This window comes from Garra rufa, chromosome 21 (genome assembly GCF_049309525.1).
Source record: "Garra rufa chromosome 21, GarRuf1.0, whole genome shotgun sequence".
Lineage (NCBI taxonomy): Eukaryota > Metazoa > Chordata > Actinopteri > Cypriniformes > Cyprinidae > Garra > Garra rufa.
In genome coordinates this window covers 768,636-790,853 of record NC_133381.1, presented here as the reverse complement: position 1 = coordinate 790,853, position 22,218 = coordinate 768,636, and the positions used below count along the sequence as shown (strand labels likewise).

The window sequence follows — 22,218 nt, the reverse complement described above, 5'->3', positions numbered from 1 at the left end:
ACACTCAGACTTGTGCAAACTAGCTCAGACGTCATACTCACAGACAATTGCATGACATTTTCATTTTTACTTAAAAAAATCAGAAATGTTGCCTTTGCAACTAGCTGAAATAGAAGATTTGTGTTTTTTATATTTCATTTTGGTAATACTGTGAATAGGATTTTAGTTGTATATTTTCTGTTTTCATTTTAATCTGAGTTAAAATTGTAACATTTTCTAATTATTTTATTTGTATTTTTTTAAATGTCTATTTTGCAACCAGCTTAAATACAAGATTTATGTTTTTTATATTTCATTTTGTTAATATTGTGAATTACATTTTTTTTCTGTTTTCATTTTAATTTTAGTTCAAGTTTAGTAATTATTATTATAAAAAAAAATTGTGTGTAGATTTCGCAACTAGTTAAAATTACAAGATTTGTTTTTTATTGTACAAGATTGTTTTTTATATTTCATTTTGTTAATATTTCAAATTTTATTTTTATATTTTCCATTTTTATTTTAGTTAAAATTGTAGCAATTTTGTAATTATTATTTTTTCAAACGACTACATTTTGCAACTAGCTGAAATACAAGATTTGTTTTTTATATTTCATTTTGTTAATACTTTGAATTAGATTTTTTTTTTATATTTTCTGTTTTTCTTTTAATTTTAGTAAAAGTTTTGCAATTATATTTGAGCAATTTTGTAATAATTTAAATTTTTGTATTTTATTTTTGTTCATATTTTAAATTAGATTTTATTGTTATATTTAGTTTTTATATTAATGTTGTCATTTTTCTTAGTTTTACTTTTTTAATGTCTACATAATTAGTATTAAGTTTTAGTTGATTTAGTTTTGCCAGAAGCCGATTTAAAAAAATATTTCTATTCTTGTTTACTTTATTTCAAATGATCATTTTACATGGTTTTAGTTACTGATATCATATGTTAATATTTTGAATGAATTTTTTATATTTTCTGTTTTCATTTTAATTTTAGTTAATTTTAGTAATTTTATCTATATTTTTTAACGTCTAGATTTTGCAACTAGTTGAAAGATTTGTTTTTTACATTTCATTTTGTTATTATTTTGAATTAATTTTATTTTTGGATTTTGTTTTCATTTAAATTTTAGTCAGTTTCAGTAATTGTAATTATTTTATTTTACTTTTTTAATGTCTAGATTTTGCAACTAGTTGAAATTTATGTTTTTTATATTTCATTTAGTTAATATTTTAAATTTTATTTTTTATTTTCAGTTTTCATTTTTAATTTTAGTTAAAGTTTGACTAATTTTATGCATGGTTTTTAAATGTCTAGATTTTGCAACTAGCTGAAATACAAGACTTATGCTTTTTACATTTAATTTGTTAATATTTTGAATTAATTCTCATTTTACATTTTCTTTTCACTTGAATTGTAGTTAAAATTTTAGTCATTTTGCTATTTGTTATTTCTAGATTTTGCAACTAGCAATATTTGTTTTTATATTTATTTTTTTAATATTTAAAATTTTATTTTTATATTTTGTTTTCATTTTAATTTGTTAAAATTGTAGCAATTGTCTCAATACTTTATTTTTATTAATGTCTAGATTTTGCAACTAGCTGAAATATTTTTGTGTTTATATTTAAATTTTAGCTAAAGTTCAGTAATTTTGTAATTATATTTTAGCAATTTTATAATCATTTTTTTTAAATGCTTAGATATATATTAAATGTTTTAATAATTTTCTGTCATTTTTATTACATTTTTTAATGTCTATATAAATTTAAAGTTTTAGTTTATTAAGTTTTTTTTTTTTTTTTTTTATGTATTGTTTATTTTATTTCAAATGATCATTTTACATGGTTTTAGTCAAGCCTGGCTATTCCATGACATATTTACATTCCTATGCATTTGGCTCCATCACAGCCCTGCATGTTCTCAGTTCATGCGTTTTCTGGCAATCCAATCAAGCGTTGGTGTTGTTAGCTTTTCTCACGAATCTCACCGGTGACGGCTCTGGAGTTGAGCTTCTGCCAGTTGAGTTTCTTCATCCGGAGCGTGGGATACGGGCCGCTCTTCACCGGAGCGGAGTAACACTGGCCAACCGGATAAAACGTCCGGGCCACGATCACATCACCCGCTCCTCCTGAACCTGGAGGAGGAGGAGGTGGAGGAGGAGGAGCTCCCATGCCAGGTAAAGGAGGAGGTGGTGGAGGACCTGCAGAGCACATTCCTGGCAGAGGAGGAGGAGGAGGAGGAGGAGGAGGCGCACCCATGCCAGGTAAAGGTGGAGGCGGTGGAGGAGGAGGCGGAGGAGGAGCCATCGCTGCTCCTGGTAAAGGAGGTGGAGGAGGAGGTCCAGCTCCTGTTTTGAGAGGCACTGCTGAGAGAGGAGGAGAAGCCATGCTGGGAAGAGGAGGAGGAAGAGGAGGAGGAGGAGGTGGAGGAGGAGGTGCTAGAGCAGCAGATGCAGTCTTTATGGAGTTGCGTGGAGATTCCTGGTTTTTGGCTGATCTGCAGGAACACTCCAGTTTGTCGTCTTTGGTCTCCGTCTGAATGGCTTGATTCTTTCTTCTGGACTCGAAACCGTCGACCTCAAACGAGCCTTTGGACGATTCCTTAGCGAAGACGAGACGCTGCAGGATCTTCTCACAGGAATCCATCTCAGCTGAACCGACAGAGAGACAGGAAGTGGTTTAAAACAATACATTTGTATGGTACATTATCAGCAAAACTAAATATCAAAAGACAAGAGTACAATAAACAATTAAAAGCAAGTACATATGCAATTAAATGCATATGGAAAAAAGTAAAATAAATTAATATATAAAATAAAAAAGTAAATAAATACATAAATAAGCAACTAAATGTTAGTTAGATAAGCAGGTGAATAAGGAAATAGCAGGTAAATGTATAAGTAAATAAGTATACAAGCAAATAAATAAATAAAGACAAATCAAATAAAAGTTAATAAGCATGCAGGTTTACAAGTAGAAAATAAAAATAAGTAAATGAGCAATTAAATAAATAAATACATAGAGTAAATAAACAGTTAACGTATATAGCAGGTAAATGTATAAGTAAATAAGTATACAAGTAAATAAAATAAATCCGTAAATAAAATACAAGTAAATAAAATAAATAAGTTAAGCATGCAAATATACAAGTAAAAATATAAATAAGTAAATGAGCAATTAAATGTACAAGTAAACAAATAAGTAAATAAAGAACATAAGTAAATAAGCAAGTAAATATGTAAATAAGAAGGTACATGTATAAGTAAATAAGCAAGAAGGTAAAAAAAAAAACATGAAACGCATAAGTGAAAAAAACACATTTCAAATAAATATACAAGTTAATGAGCAAGAAAATAAATAGACAAGTCAATAAGCTGGTAAACGTAAATAAGTACAAAAGTGAAAGAAACATTACTATATGTAAATATTTAACTAAATAAGCAAATACTTTTTTTTACTTAAAATTAAAACAAGTAAATGTGACCCTGGACCACAAAACCAGTCATAAGGGTCTTACATCTGAAAGTCAAATAAGTAAGTTTTCCATTGATGTATGGTTTATTGGTATAACACAATATTTGGCCTAGACACAACTATTTGAAAATCTGGAAATTAAGGGTACAAAAAAATATTGAGAAAATCACCTTTAAAGTTGTCCAAATGAAGTTCTCAGCAATGCATATTACCAATCAAAAATATTAAGTTTTGATATATCTACAGTAGAAAAATTACTAAATATATTCAGGGAACATGATCTTTACTTAATATCCTAATGATTTCTGGCACAAGCATATAAGTAAATAAACCAAGATTATGTAAATAATAAGCCAGCAAAAAATGTAAATAAATAAAAAATTAAGTAAATAGAGTAATGATATACCATGGTATTAAATGATTACAGTATGTTATATGGTATTCCCCCCCGAAAACAACAACAACAAAAAAAAAAACACCTGAACTTATCTTGGTACATTTCTACATTAGAGAACGATTTAATAAAATAGCTACATGTTTGCAATCCAATTAAACATAGAGAGAGGCCGCAGAACAACACAACATAAACTTTATTGATGCTTTAGTATTTTTAAACAGAACCCATTCTATTAGAAACGGACTGAAATGCACATCATGTGTCAACTAATCAGGTAAAGAGAGAAACTCACAGCTCTGAGCGATCAGTATGGCCCGGTTAGCGAGCGCCTCCAGCGCCTGCCAGATATCCGCTCGCTCGGGATCCAACAACATCAGCGCCTGCAAGATGGACAACAGCTGCAGAGACGACGGGAAACTGCTCACCTGCAAACACACGACACACCACCAGTTAATCGACACGACACGAGACAAAGAAAACAGAGAAACACCAGCAATGCTGACCTTGTTAAACAGAGATGTGAACACCTCCTGATGGTTGCTCATGTCAATCCCTCCATAAAGCCTCAGGAGCTCGTCCTCATCCTCAGCCATGGCCTCTTCAAACGCCTCACACTGGATGATCAAGTCTTCATCATCCTCTTCTCTAAAACACACACATGCATGCTTTATGGCATATTTAAATATTCTATTATTGCTAACTGCATTGTTTTATTTCTTTTTAATTTGCTGAAAGTGGATTTCTGCTTTTGGAAACTGTTGCACACTTGTGTCAATTAAACTTAAACTCACCTTAACTTTGGCAGCAGGTGAAGCAGCTGTAATCCTGGTGGATAGAAATGTATGTAAAGTCCATGAATAAACCAGAAATAATGCTCAAAAACATCTAAAGCTCTGTGTTGGGAAAAAAATGCTCAGTTGTGTTAAAGCACCAAACAGGAGGCGTGTGCTTGTGTGACAAGCAGGTGAATGCAATTAAGATCCTGATCATGTCTGTTTGCAATTGCATACTATCCATACTACTCATACTAGGTTTGTAGTATGCAACAGGTATATCATGCACAGCTACTAAATTGGTCCAAATGTACAATATACAGAAAGCAACAAGTTTACAAAGCATACTACTGTCTGAATGGTTGCATACTGCAAGCTGTTTCACATGCTGTGTGTCATATATATTAGGCTAGTACTAGTATTTAGTAGTAGCAGTATGCTAGTATTCTATAAAGGCTGTGTTTGTAATAAAGGCTGTGTTCTAAATAGCTTGCTTGCATGCTAAGTATGCATCATACTTTTATGCAATATACAGTAAGCAACAACAGTTTACAAAGCATATCACTGCCTTCGCTTGCTACAGTATGTGTCATAAATACTAGGCTAGTAGGGCCTACTAGTATTTTGTGCACACTATGCAGTCAGCAGTATGCTAGTTTTCTATAAAGGCTGTATTTGGAATCAAGGCTGTGCTCTAAATAGCATGCTTGCATGCTACTACTTGCATGCTAAGCATGCATCATACTTTTTTTTGCAATATTCAGTTAGCAACAACAGTTTACAAAGCATACTACTGTCTGAATGGATGCATACTGCATGCTGTGTGTCATAAATAATAGGCTAGTACTAGAATTTAGTGCACACTATGCCGTATGCTAGTATTCTATAAAGGCTGTGTTTGGAAAAAGGGATGTGTTCTAAATAACATGCTTGCATGCTAAGTATGCATCATACTTTTTGGCAATATACAGTAAGCAACACCAATTTACAAAGCATACTACTGTCTGAATGGATGCATACTGCATGCTGTTTCACATGCTACAGTACGTGTCATCAATACTAGGCTAGTACTAGTATTTAGTGCACACTATGCAGTCAGCAGTATGCTACTATTCTATAAAGGCTGTGTTTGGAATCAGGGCTGTGTTCTCAATAGCATGCTTGCATGCTACTACTTGCAAAAAAGTATGATGCATACATAACATGCAATATACAGTAAGCAACAACAGTTTACAAAGCATACTTCTGTCTGAATGGTTGCATGCTGTGTGTCATAAATAATAGGCTAGTACTAGAATTTAGTGCACACTATGCAGTATGCCAGTATTCTATAAAGGCTGTATTTGGAATAAGAGCTGTGTTCTAAATAGCATGCTTGCATGCTAAGTATGCATCATACTTTTTTGCATTATATAGTAAATAAATCTTTCATAGTGTACTACTCATAGTATTTTTATCTTTCTATGGCAGAAACAGTAATAGAAGTAAGCATATGTTTAGTTGAACGTACCGATGAACTCCTTGCGCATCTTGTCTCTCTGGCGCAGGCCGTCGGCGCTGAAGATCAGGGCGTTTATGACGCTCAGAAGGGTCACCATGTAAGGCACGTTATCAGTGGATTGGAGTTCATTCATAATCACACTGAAGCGATACTGCTGCGTCTTCACAGACTGTTAGAAAAACACACATCACGCACACTTTATGTTAGGCTTATTTTAGATATTTATTTTGTATGATTTTGAGATCCATCTTTTCACACTGAGGACAACTGAGGGACTCATATGCAACTATTACAGAAGGTTCAAACACTCACTGATGCTTCGGAAGGAAAAACCATGCATTAAGAGCTGGGGGTGAAAACTTTTGAACAAAATGGAGATGTGAACATTTTTCGTATTTTGCCTGAACATCATATTTTTACTTTTACATGCTACAGAAGATACTTCCATGTTTCCCAGAAGACAAAAGAAGTTATATTGACCCTGATCTTCAAATTCAAAAGTTTTCACCTTTCAAAGTCTTAATGCATGGTTTTTCCTTCTGGAGCATCAGTGAGTGTTTGAACCTTCTGTAATAGTTGCATATGAGTCCCTCAGTTGTCCTCAGTGTGAAAAGATGCATCTCAAAATCACACAGTCATTGTTGGAAAGGGTTCAAATACACGAAAATGCTGAAAAACCAAGGAATAAGTGGGACCTGAAGGATTTTTCTGAAGAACAGTGTTCAGGACAAATATAAACAACTATCACTAAACACAGATAAAAAAACACAGCTGTGGATCGTTCAGGTAGCAACACAGTATTAAGAATCAATTTTTAAAGTTATTTTAATAAACGTAACCACTATTTTCTCTTGTGGACTATATGTAAACGTCTTTTTTGTAGGATCCCTCTTATTTTGGTAAAATAATTTACATTTTGCAGATTCTGCAAGGTGTATGTAAACTTGATTCTTGATTTAAGAATGATCAGAGATTTTTGTACTAGAAATCCAAACAAAAATACTGAAATATTGCAGTGCAAAATATCTATTTAGAAGCTAGAGTGTGTAAAGTTTAGTGTTTTGACCCACATGCAATCACACGCTGACATAGACGCAGTAGACGGATTTAAGACACGTTATCAGTCTCAGCCGAGACGAAACCTCTTCTAAACTCACTGTCTGACCTGATATCAGTCCCTTTATCTGATCCAGACGGAGGAGCATGAATCATATAATCATATAAATCACATAAACACTTGCCTTGTAATGGTCCAGAGCATCTAAAGCGAGTCTGTGTCCCTCTGAGGAGAACATGCTGAGGGCCGCCAGCAGCTCAAACACCTGCTTCTTCACCATAGTGTTGGATGTATCCAAAGCTGGAGGGAAAGGGAAAGGAAATACAGTGTCTTTAGCTTCCTCCTCCATCATTTGAGCTTCCTGCTCCATCATTTTGTCCCTCTCCGCTTTTAGGATGTGTTAGCAGCTCATTTTTGGCAGACGTAATGTGAACTTTGTACTTCTGATGCTTAAAAAAAACAGCCAAAGCATGTGATAGGTGTGAAGATTGAGCAATGCAGATACTGTGAGCTAAGCTTTGGAGGAATGTGTGTTTTCTGAATTTATCTCGTCTACTGGATTGTTAGTGCACGGTTTTAAAGGAACAGTTCGGTCAAATGCTTCTTTTGGATGTAGAAATGGTGATTGCATGACTTCGACAGGCTTGTTTTTTGGATTTTGAACACATGCATCCTTAAAGGAGAAATGTGAAAGAAATGTATGCGGGTTTGGAATGACTTGGGGTGAGTAAATGATTCCCGGGTGAACTAAGCCTGACATATGAAATTTTACTGAATAAAATCTTTTTGAAATGAAACAGTATATATATACACATACAATGTGTTTTTTTTCCCCATATCTGACACATCAGGCTTTTATGACTCATAATTTGAGATAAAAACAGACTAACTTATAATTATAATATGAAAAGTCAGATTAAGAGATTTATGACATGCCAAGCAAAAGCAAAAAGTTAACATTTTGAGATAAAAGTCAGAATTATGAGATAGAAAAATAAAATTATGAGATAGAAAGTCAAAATTATGAAATAAGTGAATTAGAACATAAAAAGTCGATTATGAAATAAAACGTCAAAATTCTGAGATAGAAAATCAAAATTATGAAATAAGTGAATTATGAGATAAAAAGTCATAATTATGAGATAAAAAGCCAAAATTGTGACAAAAGTGAGTTATGCGAAAAAGTCTTATTTATGAGATAAGTCAAAATTGTGAAATTATGAGATAAAGTCAATTATGAGATAAAACATCAAAATTATGAGATAGAAAGTCAAAATTATGACATAAGTGAATTATGACATAAAAAGTCAAAAGTATGAGATAATTGTGATAAGATAAAAAAATTTAAATTATGAGATATTTGTCATAATTATGAGAAAAGTCAAAATTCTGAGATAAAAAGCTAAAATTATGACAAAAGTATGTTATGAGAAAAAAATATAATTGTCATAATGAGATAAAACACCAAAATTATGACATAAAAAGTCAAAATTATGACAATAAGGAGTTATGAGACAAATTGTGATAATGAGATAAAAAGTCAATATGACAAAATTGAGTTATGAGACAAATTATAAGATAATTGTCAGATAATGAGATAAAAAAGTAAAAAATATGATATAATTGTCATAATTATGAGTTAAGTAAAAATTATAAGATAATTGCCATAATTATGAGATAAAAAGCCAAAATTATGACAAATGTGAGTTATGAGATAAATTATGAGATCATTGTCGAAATTATGATTAAAAAGTCAAAATGACGACAAAAGTGAGTTACAAGATAAAAATCCAAAATTATGACAAAAATGTGTTAGAAAAATAATTGTCATAATTATGAGATGAAAAAGTCAAAACTATAAGATGAAAAAGTCAAAGTTATGACATAAGTGAATTATGAGATAAAAAGCCAAAAATAATGAGAAAAATGTGTTATGAGAAAAATTATGAGATAGTTGTCATAATTATACGATGGAAAATCAAAATTATGACAAAAGTATGTTATGAGAAAAAAATATAATTGTCATAATGAGATAAAACACCAAAATTATGACATAAAAAGTCAAAATGATGACAATAAGGAGTTATGAGACAAATTGTGATAATGAGATAAAAAGTCAATATTATGACAAAATTGAGTTATGAGACAAATTATAAGATAATTGTCAGATAATGAGATAAAATAATGAGAAAAATGTGTTATGAGAAAAATTATGAGATAGTTGTCATAATTATATGATGGAAAATCAAAATTATGACAAAAGTGAGTTATGAGACAAATTATGAGATAATTGCCATAATTATGAGAAATAAATAGTCAAAAGAAAAAAGTCAAAATTATGAGAGAAAACGAGAATTACTGAAATGGAAAATGGAATAGTTTATTGAAACTTTAGATAAAATATTTAAAAAAATTAAAATCCATATGCAAAAATATGCAATTTGCGTTGAGGGCAAAACAAAAATGTGAAGCACCAGCTGAAGGCGGATGTTTGTGCAATTACACTAAAAGACCTTTTACTTGATAAAAAAACCTCAACACACTCAAAACATGATATAGCAAGAGCGTCTTTACCCTGCGACAGCTTGCGCACGTATCCCTCATTATCCACGATGAAGTGAATCCCGGCGGACGAGTTCATCACGGCTCTCACGCAGTTCACGCACGTCAGCTGCAGCAGAGCGTCTGCGATTCGAGAGCAGGCACGTCCCGACAGACGATCCAGAGCCTCCAGCAGCAGGTCCAGGCCAGAGAGCTCCAGGAACTGCACCATCCAGGTCTGGTCGCTCTTCTCCAGACGCTTCTTCAGGCCTGAGTAGTTGACCACAGTGGGCACCTGCAGCAGACGGATGCACAGCTCGGCGTCTGCGTTCTCCAGGTTGGCCTCCTGCGAGCAGTCAGAGTCCTGAGACGAGCCCAGTCGACCCCGAACGGCCGCCCACTTCTTCTGCGCGCCGTCTGACTTCCCAGACATTTTGATGATGATGATGATGATAGATGATAGATGAAGGTCCTGTGAAAGTAAACTGTAGAGAATATAATTAAACACACAATAATAAAAGTTTCATTCAGATTCACACAGACACTCACACAGAAAATCTCTTAACTACAGCCCACCAAAATAAAAGTTTGGTTTTACTTGAAGAAATTATGACAGAAATACATTACTATATAATAATTTGTATTCTATTTATTTAAAATTCAAAATATGTTTTTATTATTATCTGCACTACAAAACTTGCACACTGTATAAAATGAAATGGATGAAGAAAAAAATAATTCCTTATAATAATAATAATAATAATAATAATATTTATTTAAAAAAATGCTTTATTATTTTCATTATTATTATTATTTAATTGAGGCACTGTGCAACAGAAGTTGTATACTGTGTAAATTAAAAAGATAAAAAGAATTTAGCTTTTATGATATTCCTTATTATAATAATAATTAAATTTATTTTAAATATTATTATTATTATTATTTTAATTAATTATTATGGCACTGTGCAACAAAACTTGTGTTATATATTAAAAAAGATACAAATAATTTAGTTATGATATTCATTATAATAATAGTAATAATAATATTTATTAAAAAATATATTATTATTATTATTATTATTATTTAATTAAGGCACTGTATATCAGAACTTGTATACTGTATAAATTAAAAAAGATAAATCATTTAGTTTTTTCTAGTAACAATAATAATAATAATAATAATAATAATAATAATAATAATAATAATAATAATAATAATAATACAATTTATTTTAAATGTATTTATTTTATTAATTATTAAGGCACTGTGCAACAGAACATGTATACTGTATAAATTAAAGATTTTTTTTAATTTGTTTATGATATTCCTTACAACAACAACAACAACAACAATAATAATAATACATTACATCGATTTATTATTATAATTATTATTATTTAATTATTAAGGCACTGTGCAGCAGAACTCGTTTACTGTATAAATTAAAGAAGATAAACATATTTTTTTAAATTATATTTTTATAATAATAATAAAAAAATTACATTGATTTATTATTATTTGTTTTTTATTCCCCACTATGCACATCAAAACTTGCACACTATATAAAATAAAATGCAAGTATGCAAGTTCTGTTGCCCAACCTTTTACTTAATGATAATAATAACAATATAAAAATAATATTATAAAAAAATAAAATAATAAATCAATGTAATGTTTTAGATTTTATTTTAATTATTATTATTATTATTATTATTATTATTATAAGGAATATATTTTCCATCCAGTTTAATTGATAGCAATGAATTAAATTAATTTAGTTTACATTAAATTAATTTAAAGAATTAATTTCTTTAGACAGCATTTTTTAAATGAAAAACATAAAACTCAAAATCCAAAAAAAAAAAAAAAAAAAATGCATACATACTTCAAGGTTTAACAATACAATTTCCCAAATAATAGTACGGAATGAATATTGTGACAAACATTTGATTATGAATAATATGGAAATAAATATATCCTAATCCTACTTTTATAAAAGAGAGTCATATTCTGTGCTAGAATGGAGTAAAGCAACATCTGGCAAGCATAAAGACACATGCTTTGAGGAATAATTCACATCTTAAAACACTCCTGCTTAGGGTTGTAAATATTTGGAAATTTTCCAGTAAATTTTGGAAACACTCCCAAAAATCTTAGAAACTTTCCAGGATTTTTTGGAAGCTTCTGGAAATTTTCCACCCCTTAAAACAAAAGATCAAAACGAGGCTTGAAGATGCAGGAAGAACAGAGCGTCTATCAGAAACGCCCTTATTTAGAGGAAACCAGAGCTGAGTGTCAGAGGAAGGAAGGCTAAAACAGCAGCTTAACACTTTGTTCAATCCAGAGAAATGGATGATCCGTCCAGACTTGCAAAACTCAAACCAACATGAACTCTTCTCATCTTTCTCCACGTGGGTTCAGACTTTCCTGGCATATTTGACTGTGATTCATCATCTGAGCTGTTATGGGATCAGCAGACTCAGAAAGAGGTTTTCTATGGCAAGCGTCAGCATGACACTCATTTTAATCACAGGCTTAAGAGTTTTTATATTAACTGTGAAGTATACAGGTTCTTTTAATTGCAAAATGATTGTGTGCTTTCTAAAGCATGCCCAGATCTATTTCACATCAATGTAAGTCAACATGAGCTGAAAGCTTTGTCTGGACACACCCTTAGACTCAACAAACACAGGAATGTCCCTAACATACACACAGAGATGAAATACTTTATTGATCTCACACATAAGGTCAGAAAGTCAGATGAGGTTCACGCACACACCAAAATATACTCCAAAAATAAGCTTTTGCATCAATTGCAAACAAGCTACATTGAAAATAAAAAATCTGCATTATTTAAATTAAAGCTGCTGTGTATTAGAATGATTTCTGAAGGATCATGTGACACTGAAGACTAGAGTAATAATGCTGAAAATTCAACTTTGATCACAGGAATTAATTACAGTTTTACATATATTCATATAGCAAACAGCTATTTTAAATTGTAAAATATTTCTGAATTTTTACTGTATTTTTGATCAAATATATGCAGCCTTGGTGAGCATAATAAACCAGTTAAATTACATTTTTGGCATTAATATTTTCCAAATAAAAGGCATTCAGTTATACAATTTTATGTACAATACTGTTTAAAAGCAAGGATTAAGAAATTAATATTTTTTATAAAGTAAGGATGCATTAAATTAATGAAAAGTGACAGTAAATACGTTTATAATGTTACCAAATATTCATATTTCAATTAAATGCTATATTTTTTTCCTTTTAATTAATCCCAAAAAATCCTGCAAAATAAAATGCATCACGGTTTCCACAAAAATATTGGGCAGCACAACTGTTTTCAACATCAATAATAATCAGAAATGTTTCTTGAGCAGCAAATCAACATATTAGAATGATCTTTGAAAGATCATGAGACACTGAAACTGGAGTAATGATGCTGAAAATTCAGTTTTGATCACAGAAATAAATTCCATTTTAACATATGTTTACATAGATAACAGCTATTTGAAATCCATTGAAAAATATTACAAAAATATTTCTAAATTTTTACTGTATTTTTTAAATATAATATCAACTTCTGAATAAACTGTAAACAGCAGCCTTGAAAAAAAAGCATCACATTTTCAAAGATGGATTTATTAATTAGATAAAATGTCACAAAAAGCCGATTTAACTCCTATAACTTTATTATTTGAACTTCAATAAAATCCTATTGCATTGCATTTTCTGGCGTGAAATTATTGATACAATAATGTCACAAATAGCACATTTTACTTAAATAATTATTTTATTATTTGAACTAAAATAAAAATCTAATTGCACTGCATTTTTTGGCATGAAATTATTGATAAAATAATGTCACAAAAAGCACATTTTCCCTAAATAATTATTTTATTTTTTAATTTAAAAAAAAACGCAATGCATTGCTATTTTCAGGAAGGAGTTATGAAAATAATGTCACAAAAAGCTAATTTTACTTTAATAATAGTTTTAATATTTTAACTTCAATAAAATCCCATTGCATTGCATTTTTGGTGTGAAATTACTGATAAAATAATGTCACAAAAAGCTAATTTTACTTCAATAACTTTAATATTTTAACTTCAATAAATCCCATTGCATGGAATTTTTTGGGATGAAATTATTGATAAAATAATGTCACAAAAAGCACATTTTCCTTTAATAATTATTTATTTTTTTAATTTTCAAAAAAACCCAATGCATTGCTATTTTTGGGAAGGAGTTATGAAAATAATGTCACAAAAAGCTAATTTTACTTCAATAACTTTAATATTTTAACTTCAATAAAATCCCATTGCATTGCATTTTTGGTGTGAAATTACTGATAAAATAATGTCACAAAAAGCTAATTTTACTTCAATAACTTTAATATTTTAACTTCAATAAATCCCATTGCATTGCATTTTTTGGGATGAAATTATTGATAAAATAATGTCACAAAAAGCACATTTTCCTTTAATAATTACTTATTTTTTTAATTTTCAAAAAAACCAATGCATTGCTATTTTTGGGAAGGAGTTATGAAAATAATGTCACAAAAAGCAAATTTTACTTTAATGATCATTTTAATATTTTAACTTCAATAAAATCCCATTGCATTTTTTGGCGTTAAATTAAAATAAATGCAGCCTTGGTGAGCAGAAAAGACTTTTAAAGATAAACACTTGAGTGCCAGTATAAAAAGCACTGCAGTGCATTGCACATCCATCTGCTGATTCATCAGGATCTTCACTGTTTATCTGATGATCTTACACAAAACACACCAGCCCAGCGCTGGAATCTGTCCCATCAGCCACAGCGGGACGTCCTGCAGGGATTTACTGCCGACAAAAGAGCGCTTATGCCACAGCGAAGCTAAACAAAAGAGCCAGAGCAACTTTGGCACTGGATTCAATTTTCCTTCTTCTAGCCCAGTTTGTTTGGACCGAGGGAAAGTTGGATAGAGGCTTTATTTAGCTGGACAGAAGAAGCTATTCTAGATGTTTGGGCATATTTGGGCTTGTTTCATCTCTGGGATGGCAGTTACTCAAAACAAAGACCCTCACAGAACAAGAAATCACAAGATAAGTTCAATTACGACATACTGAAGCACCTGAAGCTGATACAAATCTATAGAAACACACAGTCTGGTCAAATAGCAGCCATGCTGTCATGGAAAAGCACTCCCTTTCCGAGCAAATTGCGCAAACGTTCTTGCGAGAATCTCAGCATGAATGCCAGGAATGTCCTTCACACAGACCCTCGAATGTCTACAGAGTTTGTATGACTTCAGGTCACACTCTTAGTCAGGAAGGAAAGACTTTCACGTGAAGGGAAACTCACAGAACAATACGACTCTATGCTTCTGCTTTTCTCACGACTGTGCTCATGTTTCCTGAAGAGTGAATCCAGGTTAAATTTTGACCCATAATCAAGCTAAATCAAGCAAAAATAGGGAATTATATCTTGCTGGTTATTTTCCGACGATTTTGTGACACAGCATATTTTCCTTTAAATTTCTTTATGTAAATTAAACATAAAGAAAAACGCTGCAATGCTGTTTTAATAATCAATTAAATATTTTAACTTTAATAAAATCCCACTGCATTGAATTTTTAATGGAGTTATCGAGAAATAATGGCACAAAAACATATTTTTGTTTAATAATAATTTTTCCAAAAAATAGTTTCACAAAAAAAGCAGACACACATTTTCCTTTAATAAATATTTTTACATTTTACTTATAAAATCCTAAATGCATTGCTATTTTTAAAGATGGAATTATTGAGAAAAAAAAAAATCACAAAAAGCTAATTTAACTTTAATTATCATTTTAGATTTTAACTTCAAAACTTAAAATAAACTTTTTGGAATAAAATTATCAAGAAAAAAAGTGTCACAAAAAGCACAATTTTCTTTAATAATCATTTTAATATTTTAACTTCAATAAAATCCCCCATTGCATTGCATTGCATTTTTAATGGAATTATCAAGAAAATAATGTCACAAAAAACATATTTTTATTTAATAATCACACACACACACACACACTTTTCTTTAGGAAATATTTTAACATTTTACTTATGAAATCCCAATGCACTGCTATTTTGGAATTATTAAGAAAAAAAGTGTCACAAAAAGCTAATTTTACTATAATAATAATTTTAATATTTTAACTTCAATAAAATCCCATTACATTGCATTTTTTGGTGTTAAACTATTGATAAAATAATGTAAAAAAACATATTCCTTTTAATAAATCCTTAAACATTTTATTTCTGAAGTTGAAAATAATGTCACAATCATTTTAACACTTTACTTCTCAATGCATTGCAATTTTTTAAAGATGGATTTATTAATAAGATAAAAATGTAATAATAACTTTAATGTTTTAACTTTATTAAAATTCCATTGCATTGCATTTTTGGCCTGAAATTACTGATAAAACCATTTTACTTATAAAATTCCAATGCATTGCTATTTTATAGATGAAATTATTAAGAGAAAAAAAAGTGTCACAAAAAGCTAATTGGTAACACTTTACAATAAGGTTCATTAGTTAACATTAGTTAAAAACATTAGTTAACGTGAATTAATAATGAACTGCACTTATACAGCATTTATTAATCTTTGTTAATGTTAATTTCAACATTTACTAATGCATTATTAAAATCTTGTTAACATTAGTTAATGCAGTGTGAACTAACATGAACAAACAATGAACAACTGTATTTTCATTAACTAATGTTAATAAAGATTAGTAAATACAGTAACAAATGTATTGCTCATGGTTAGTTCATGTTAGTTAGTACATTAACTAATGTTTAACTAATGAACCTTATTGTAAAGTGTTACCAGCTAATTTTACTTTAATAATAATTTTAATATTTTAACTTAAATAAAAAGCTAACTTTACATTAATTATCATTTCAATATTTTAACTGTAAAACATCCCATTGCACTGCATTTCTGTCGTGAAAATATTAAGAACAAATGTCACAAAAACATAATTCTTTTAATAATCATTTAAACATTTTACCTATGATATCATATTGCATTGCTATTTTTAAGAATGGAAGTGTTAAGAAAAAAAGTCACAAAAAGCTAATTTTCCTTAAATAATCATTTTAACATTTCATTGCATTTTTTTAGTGGAATTATCACTTTTATTTATTCATTTTTTCAATTATTAATTATTTAATTATTTTAAATTTGTACCAATGAAATCATATTGCATTGTAACTTTTGGATGGATTTATGAAGAAAATAGTGTCACAAAAAAGCTGATTTTCAATATATTTTTAAAAATATATTTTACATTTAATAAATCCCATTGCATTGCCATTTTTGTGATGGAATTGTCAAGAAAAAAAAAAAAACTTAAAAAAAAAAATTAAATTATTTACTTATTTCCCAAAAAATTAATTAAATCCCAAAAAAATGTTTTTATTGAGATTCACCTTAATAATTCAAAGAAGCAGCTAGAAAGCCCAAAAAGTCCAAAGGTAATTGACTGTAATGGCTTTAAACAGAAGCACAGATATAGTTGCCGACCTTGATAAAGCTTCTCTGTGAGGTCAGACTCTCTCAGGAGTGATGATAACCTACATATGAACACTACAATCCTCACGTGTGTTTGTCACAAACCTGCAAACACCAAAATCACTCATATTTGGCTACTTCAGTTGAGTGCAAAGGTCTCATATAAACACTCCTGCAAACGACGGCTTGTTCATTTCACTGGAATGTGCGACTTATTAAGAGCATCACTAGAAATAGTGTGGATTTATCACATTTCCTCCTTTTCTGGCTGTCACTCTTATACCACACAATCTAACAGGACAAACAGCAGCCGTTTCCTGTGAAATGCAAATTGGCCGTTTAATAACCACTTACATAAAATGACAGAATGCTAACAGCACAGAGAGCAATGCACTTTTGTTTTTGATGACTGATGCATTATTCAATCTCTCACTTTATTATATCATCAACAGGAGTCTAGAGAATTAGACAATTTTCACAACAATAAAAACCGTTTAATAGCAAAAAAAAAAAAAAAAAACACAATGCATTGCATGAGATCCAACTTTCCCAAGCTTCTAGCACATAAATGTCATGATATACACCTATAAGCTCATACTTTACTTTTACTGACTCATCGACACACCTGACTAAATTAATAATTACTATAAATGATAGTAAAACTGCTGTAAATCTGTTGTTATTTACTAATGTCTAAAAATGAATCAAAAGGCAGATTCTGAAAGGTTTTTGCACACCTTTTTCTTTTAATAAAAATTTTGACCTAAAAATCATATTGCAATACTATTTTTGGGGGGATGGAACTGTCATTAAAAAAACAATGTACAAAAAGCATTAACATTACATTTAAACATTACTTATAAAATCCCAATGCACTGCTGTTTTTAAAGATAATAAAGAATTTAATAAAGAAATGTCACAAAAAGCTAATTTTACTTCAATAATCATTTTTAATATTTTAACTTAAATAAAATCGCATTTCATTGCATTTTTAATTGGAATTATCATTTTTATTGATTAATTTTTATATATTATTTTGATTTATTATCATATTAAATTTTCACGTATGAAATCACATTGCATTGCTATTTTTGTATGGATTCATCAAGAAAATAGTGTCACAAAAAAGAAAAATTAAATCAAAAATCACAAACAGCACATTTGCATTTAATAATTATTTTAGGATTTTAATTTTAAAACCATATTGCATTGCTATTCTTATATAAGAATAGTAAATAAAAAAATCACAAACAGCAGATTTTCACTTAATAATTATTTTAAGATTTTAATTTTAAAACCACAATGCATTGCTATTTTTATGTAAGGAATTGTAAATAAAAAAATCTGAAACAGCACATTTTCATTTAATAATCATTTTAAGATCTTAATTTTAAAAACATACTGCATTGAAATTTTTATGTAAGTACTTGTAAAAAAAAACAAACAAACATTTTAATTTAATAATCATTTTAAGATTTTAATTTTAAAACCACAATGCATTGCTATTTTTATGTAAGGAATTGTAAATAAAAAAATCTGAAACAGCACATTTTCATTTAATAATCATTTTAAGATCTTAATTTTAAAAACATACTGCATTGAAATTTTTATGTAAGTACTTGTAAATAAAAAAAACAGATAAACATTTTAATTTAATAATCATTTTAAGATTTTAATTTTAAAATCATATTGCATTGCTATTTTTGGGTAAGGAACTGTAAATAAAAAAAATTCACAAACAGCACAATTTCATTTAATAATCATTTTGAGATTTTAATTTTAAAATTATATTGCATTGCTTTTTTATGTAAGTTTTGGTTAAGAAATTGTAAATACAATTCACAAAAACACTATAAAATAAAAAAAAATAATTATAAAAAGAAAGGAAAACTGCAATAATGTGGTGTCACTGTCACTCATCAGTGTCAGCAAAAATATGAATCAGAATTAAAGGTTTTTACACTGATAGATGTCACATATTAATTTACTGTAGTAAAAACATTTATAACAACTACTAACAAACTAAAAATGTGGTAAAACAAAGATTATGCACCTAAGAAAATACAATGTCATACTTGCTATTATTTAATCTAGCCAACCTCTCACTTTATTATTTACAACAATATAAACAGTTTAACAGCAAAAAACACAATGCATTGCATGAGAGCCATACAAGTTTCCCAAGCCATAAGCTCATACTTTACTTTTACTGATTCACCTGACACACCTGACTAAATCAATAATTACTATAAATGACAGTAAAACTGCTGTAAATCTGATCTTATTTACCAGTGTCTAAAAACAAATCATCAAAAGGACAGATTTTAAAAGGTTTTTCCACCATTTTCCTTTAATAATAATGTAAAAATTGCTGACCTAAAATTCATATTGCAATACTATTTTTTTGGGATGGAATTGTCATGAAAATAATGTACAAAAAGCATGTTTAAAAATCCTATTGCACTGCTATTTTTGGGCAAGGAATAGTAAATAAATAAATAAAAATCTCCCAAACAGCACATTTGTATTTAATATTTAATAATCATTTTAAGATTTTAATTTTAAAATTATATTGCATTGATATTTTTGTGTAAGAAATAGTAAATAAAAAATAAAAACTTCACAAACATCACATTTTAAGAGTTTAATTTTAAAATAATGTTGCATAGCTATTTTTCGTTAAGGAATTGTAAATAAAATATTCCAAACAGCACATTTTCATGTAATAATCATTTAAAGATTTTAATTTTAAAATCGCATTGCATTGCTATTTTTGGGTGAGGAATTGTAAATAAAATTTTTTACAGAAAAGCCAAATTTAAAGATTTTCTTTAATAATAATTTTAAAATTACACCTTTAAAAATCCTATTGCATTGCTATTTTTGGGTCAGGAATTATAAACAAAAAAATTCACAAACAGCACATTTTCATTTAATAATTATTTTAAGATTTTAATTTTAAAATCATATTGCAATACTATTTTTGGATGAGGAATTGTAAAAAAAAAAAAAAAAAAAAAAAAAAGTCAGAGAAAAGCAAAATTATAATTTTTGTTTAATAATAATTTAATTTTAAAATTATACCTTTAAAAATTCTATTGCATTGCTATTTTTGGGATGGAACTGTCTTGAAAATAATGCTACTAATGCTACTGTTTTCCTTTAATGATAAGATTTTAATAAAAAAAATAATAATAAATATATTGCATTGCAATTTTTGGGTAAGGAATTGTAAATAAAAAAAAAGTCACAAACAGCACATTTTCATTTAAAAATTAGTTTAAGATTTTAATTTTAAAATCACATTGCATTGCTATTTTGGGATGGAATTGTCATGAAAATAATCCTACAAAAAACATGTTTTCCTTTAATGATAAGATTTTAATTAAGAAAATAAAATTAATAAACTGAATTGCCTGAAGATTTTAATTTTAAAAACATATCGCATTGCTATTTTTGGGTGAATAAAAAAAAAAAAATATATATATATAATAATATATAATAATAATAATAATAATATAATAACATTTTTTAAAAAGTCCCAAAAAGCTTTTTTCTTTAATAATGATTTTAAAATTATACCTTTAAAAATGTTATTGCGTTGTTATTTTTTATGAAATGTTTTTACAGTTAACAGTCACAATTCATAACATTAATAACAAATTAAAAATTATTTATTAGCTTTAAAGTAGAAATACAGTAAAACAAATATTTTGTACACACATTTTTTTATTTTGTTTTGAAAATGCCATGTTGAATTCAATGTGTTGCTTGCTTTTCTTTTCTAATTAATTGTAAATCTACTAGCAATTTCTGAGTAAAAATGTTTCAATCCAGTCAACCCAGCAATTGTATTCTTGTATTTTGTCTTAAAATACATGAAAACAAAGTCTAAATCACCTGATAAGGGTTCTTACACACATCAAATCCACTTAATAGTGTTTTTACAGACAGCAGCTGCATTTCAGCACAACATCTGCTTCATATCAAGACTCTTTCTCAACTCCAGCAGCATTAACATTAAGCAGTAAAAGCACTAGGGCTCTTCAGAAAGCCTCTCCACCTCCACATCTGATTGCTGTTGTCCATCTGATCTCCTGAATATATCGCCCACACTGATGCATTTACACCCACACAGTCAAATAAAGCACAGTCTGTGACAAACAGCTGAAGACTGAAGAGGACAGCATGTCTTAAAATAAAGAGAAGCATCATTAAATCATCTTCACACACAGTTCTCCGCGTTGTTTCCATACTAACTCATGCAAAGACAAACAAACACGTTCGTGACACTGATTTCAGCTGATGTTTGGCTTCATGTGACAAACAAACGCAACATTGTTTCCATCTTCACATCAATAAACAATAGCTGTTTTGCCGACAGTGAGGCTTCATCTCCAAAACATGGCGATTTTTTCTTCCTCAGCGCCATATTCACGATGTATAACCACCGTTTCTGAACACTACCAAGATAACACTTCAGATTTTAGGTTTTACTTCAACTCAGATGTGTTTTTGTGCTCAAAGGGGAATCTGTAAGGCATTAAATATGCATTGTCCTACCTGTGATTCAGCGAGTGTCCTTTATGATGCGATGAAGAGGAGCACTGATGTGTGGAGACACATTCCGGGTGTCTCTCCTGATAGTTTGGAGTATTCCGGGCGGATGAGGGTCAGATTGTCGGACTGACTCAGGCTGCTGCTGACACATGTGTTGGACACGCCCACTGAGCGCGACGGGGCGTGGCTTAACCCGCTTCTCTGCCAATCCAAACATTCCATCCTTGTCCTGGAATACTGCATACTAAGAATGTGCTGAAGTATGTAGCGGTAGAACTTTTAAAGAAACAGTTCAGACAAAAATGAAAGTGTGCTGAAAATATGCTCACCCTCAGGTCATCCAAGAGGAGTTTGTTTCTTCATC

At 29.6% G+C, this 22,218-nt stretch overlaps 2 protein-coding genes across 2 annotated transcripts in view; both read right to left on the bottom strand.

Annotated features, from left to right (window-relative positions):
* Positions 1-4,565, bottom strand: part of LOC141296203 (inverted formin-2-like) — a 28,531-nt gene extending 23,966 nt beyond the window's left edge. The window contains exons 1-4 of the mRNA XM_073827479.1: positions 4,561-4,565; positions 4,363-4,504; positions 4,152-4,284; positions 1,977-2,639 (exon numbers count right to left, since the gene is read on the bottom strand). Coding sequence (XP_073683580.1) covers positions 1,977-2,639; positions 4,152-4,284; positions 4,363-4,504; positions 4,561-4,565 — 943 coding nt within the window. The remainder of the gene's footprint in view (positions 1-1,976; positions 2,640-4,151; positions 4,285-4,362; positions 4,505-4,560) is intronic.
* Positions 4,566-4,646: 81 nt separating this feature from the next.
* LOC141295749 (inverted formin-2-like) lies at positions 4,647-21,995 on the bottom strand. Its single transcript, XM_073827018.1, has 5 exons — positions 21,858-21,995; positions 9,765-10,216; positions 7,375-7,490; positions 6,143-6,302; positions 4,647-4,684 (listed from the first exon to the last, which is right to left on the bottom strand). Exons 2-5 carry the CDS (start codon positions 10,162-10,164, stop codon positions 4,647-4,649), a joined length of 714 nt encoding a protein of 237 aa, XP_073683119.1. The 5' UTR covers positions 10,165-10,216; positions 21,858-21,995.
* Positions 21,996-22,218: the final 223 nt, after the last annotated feature.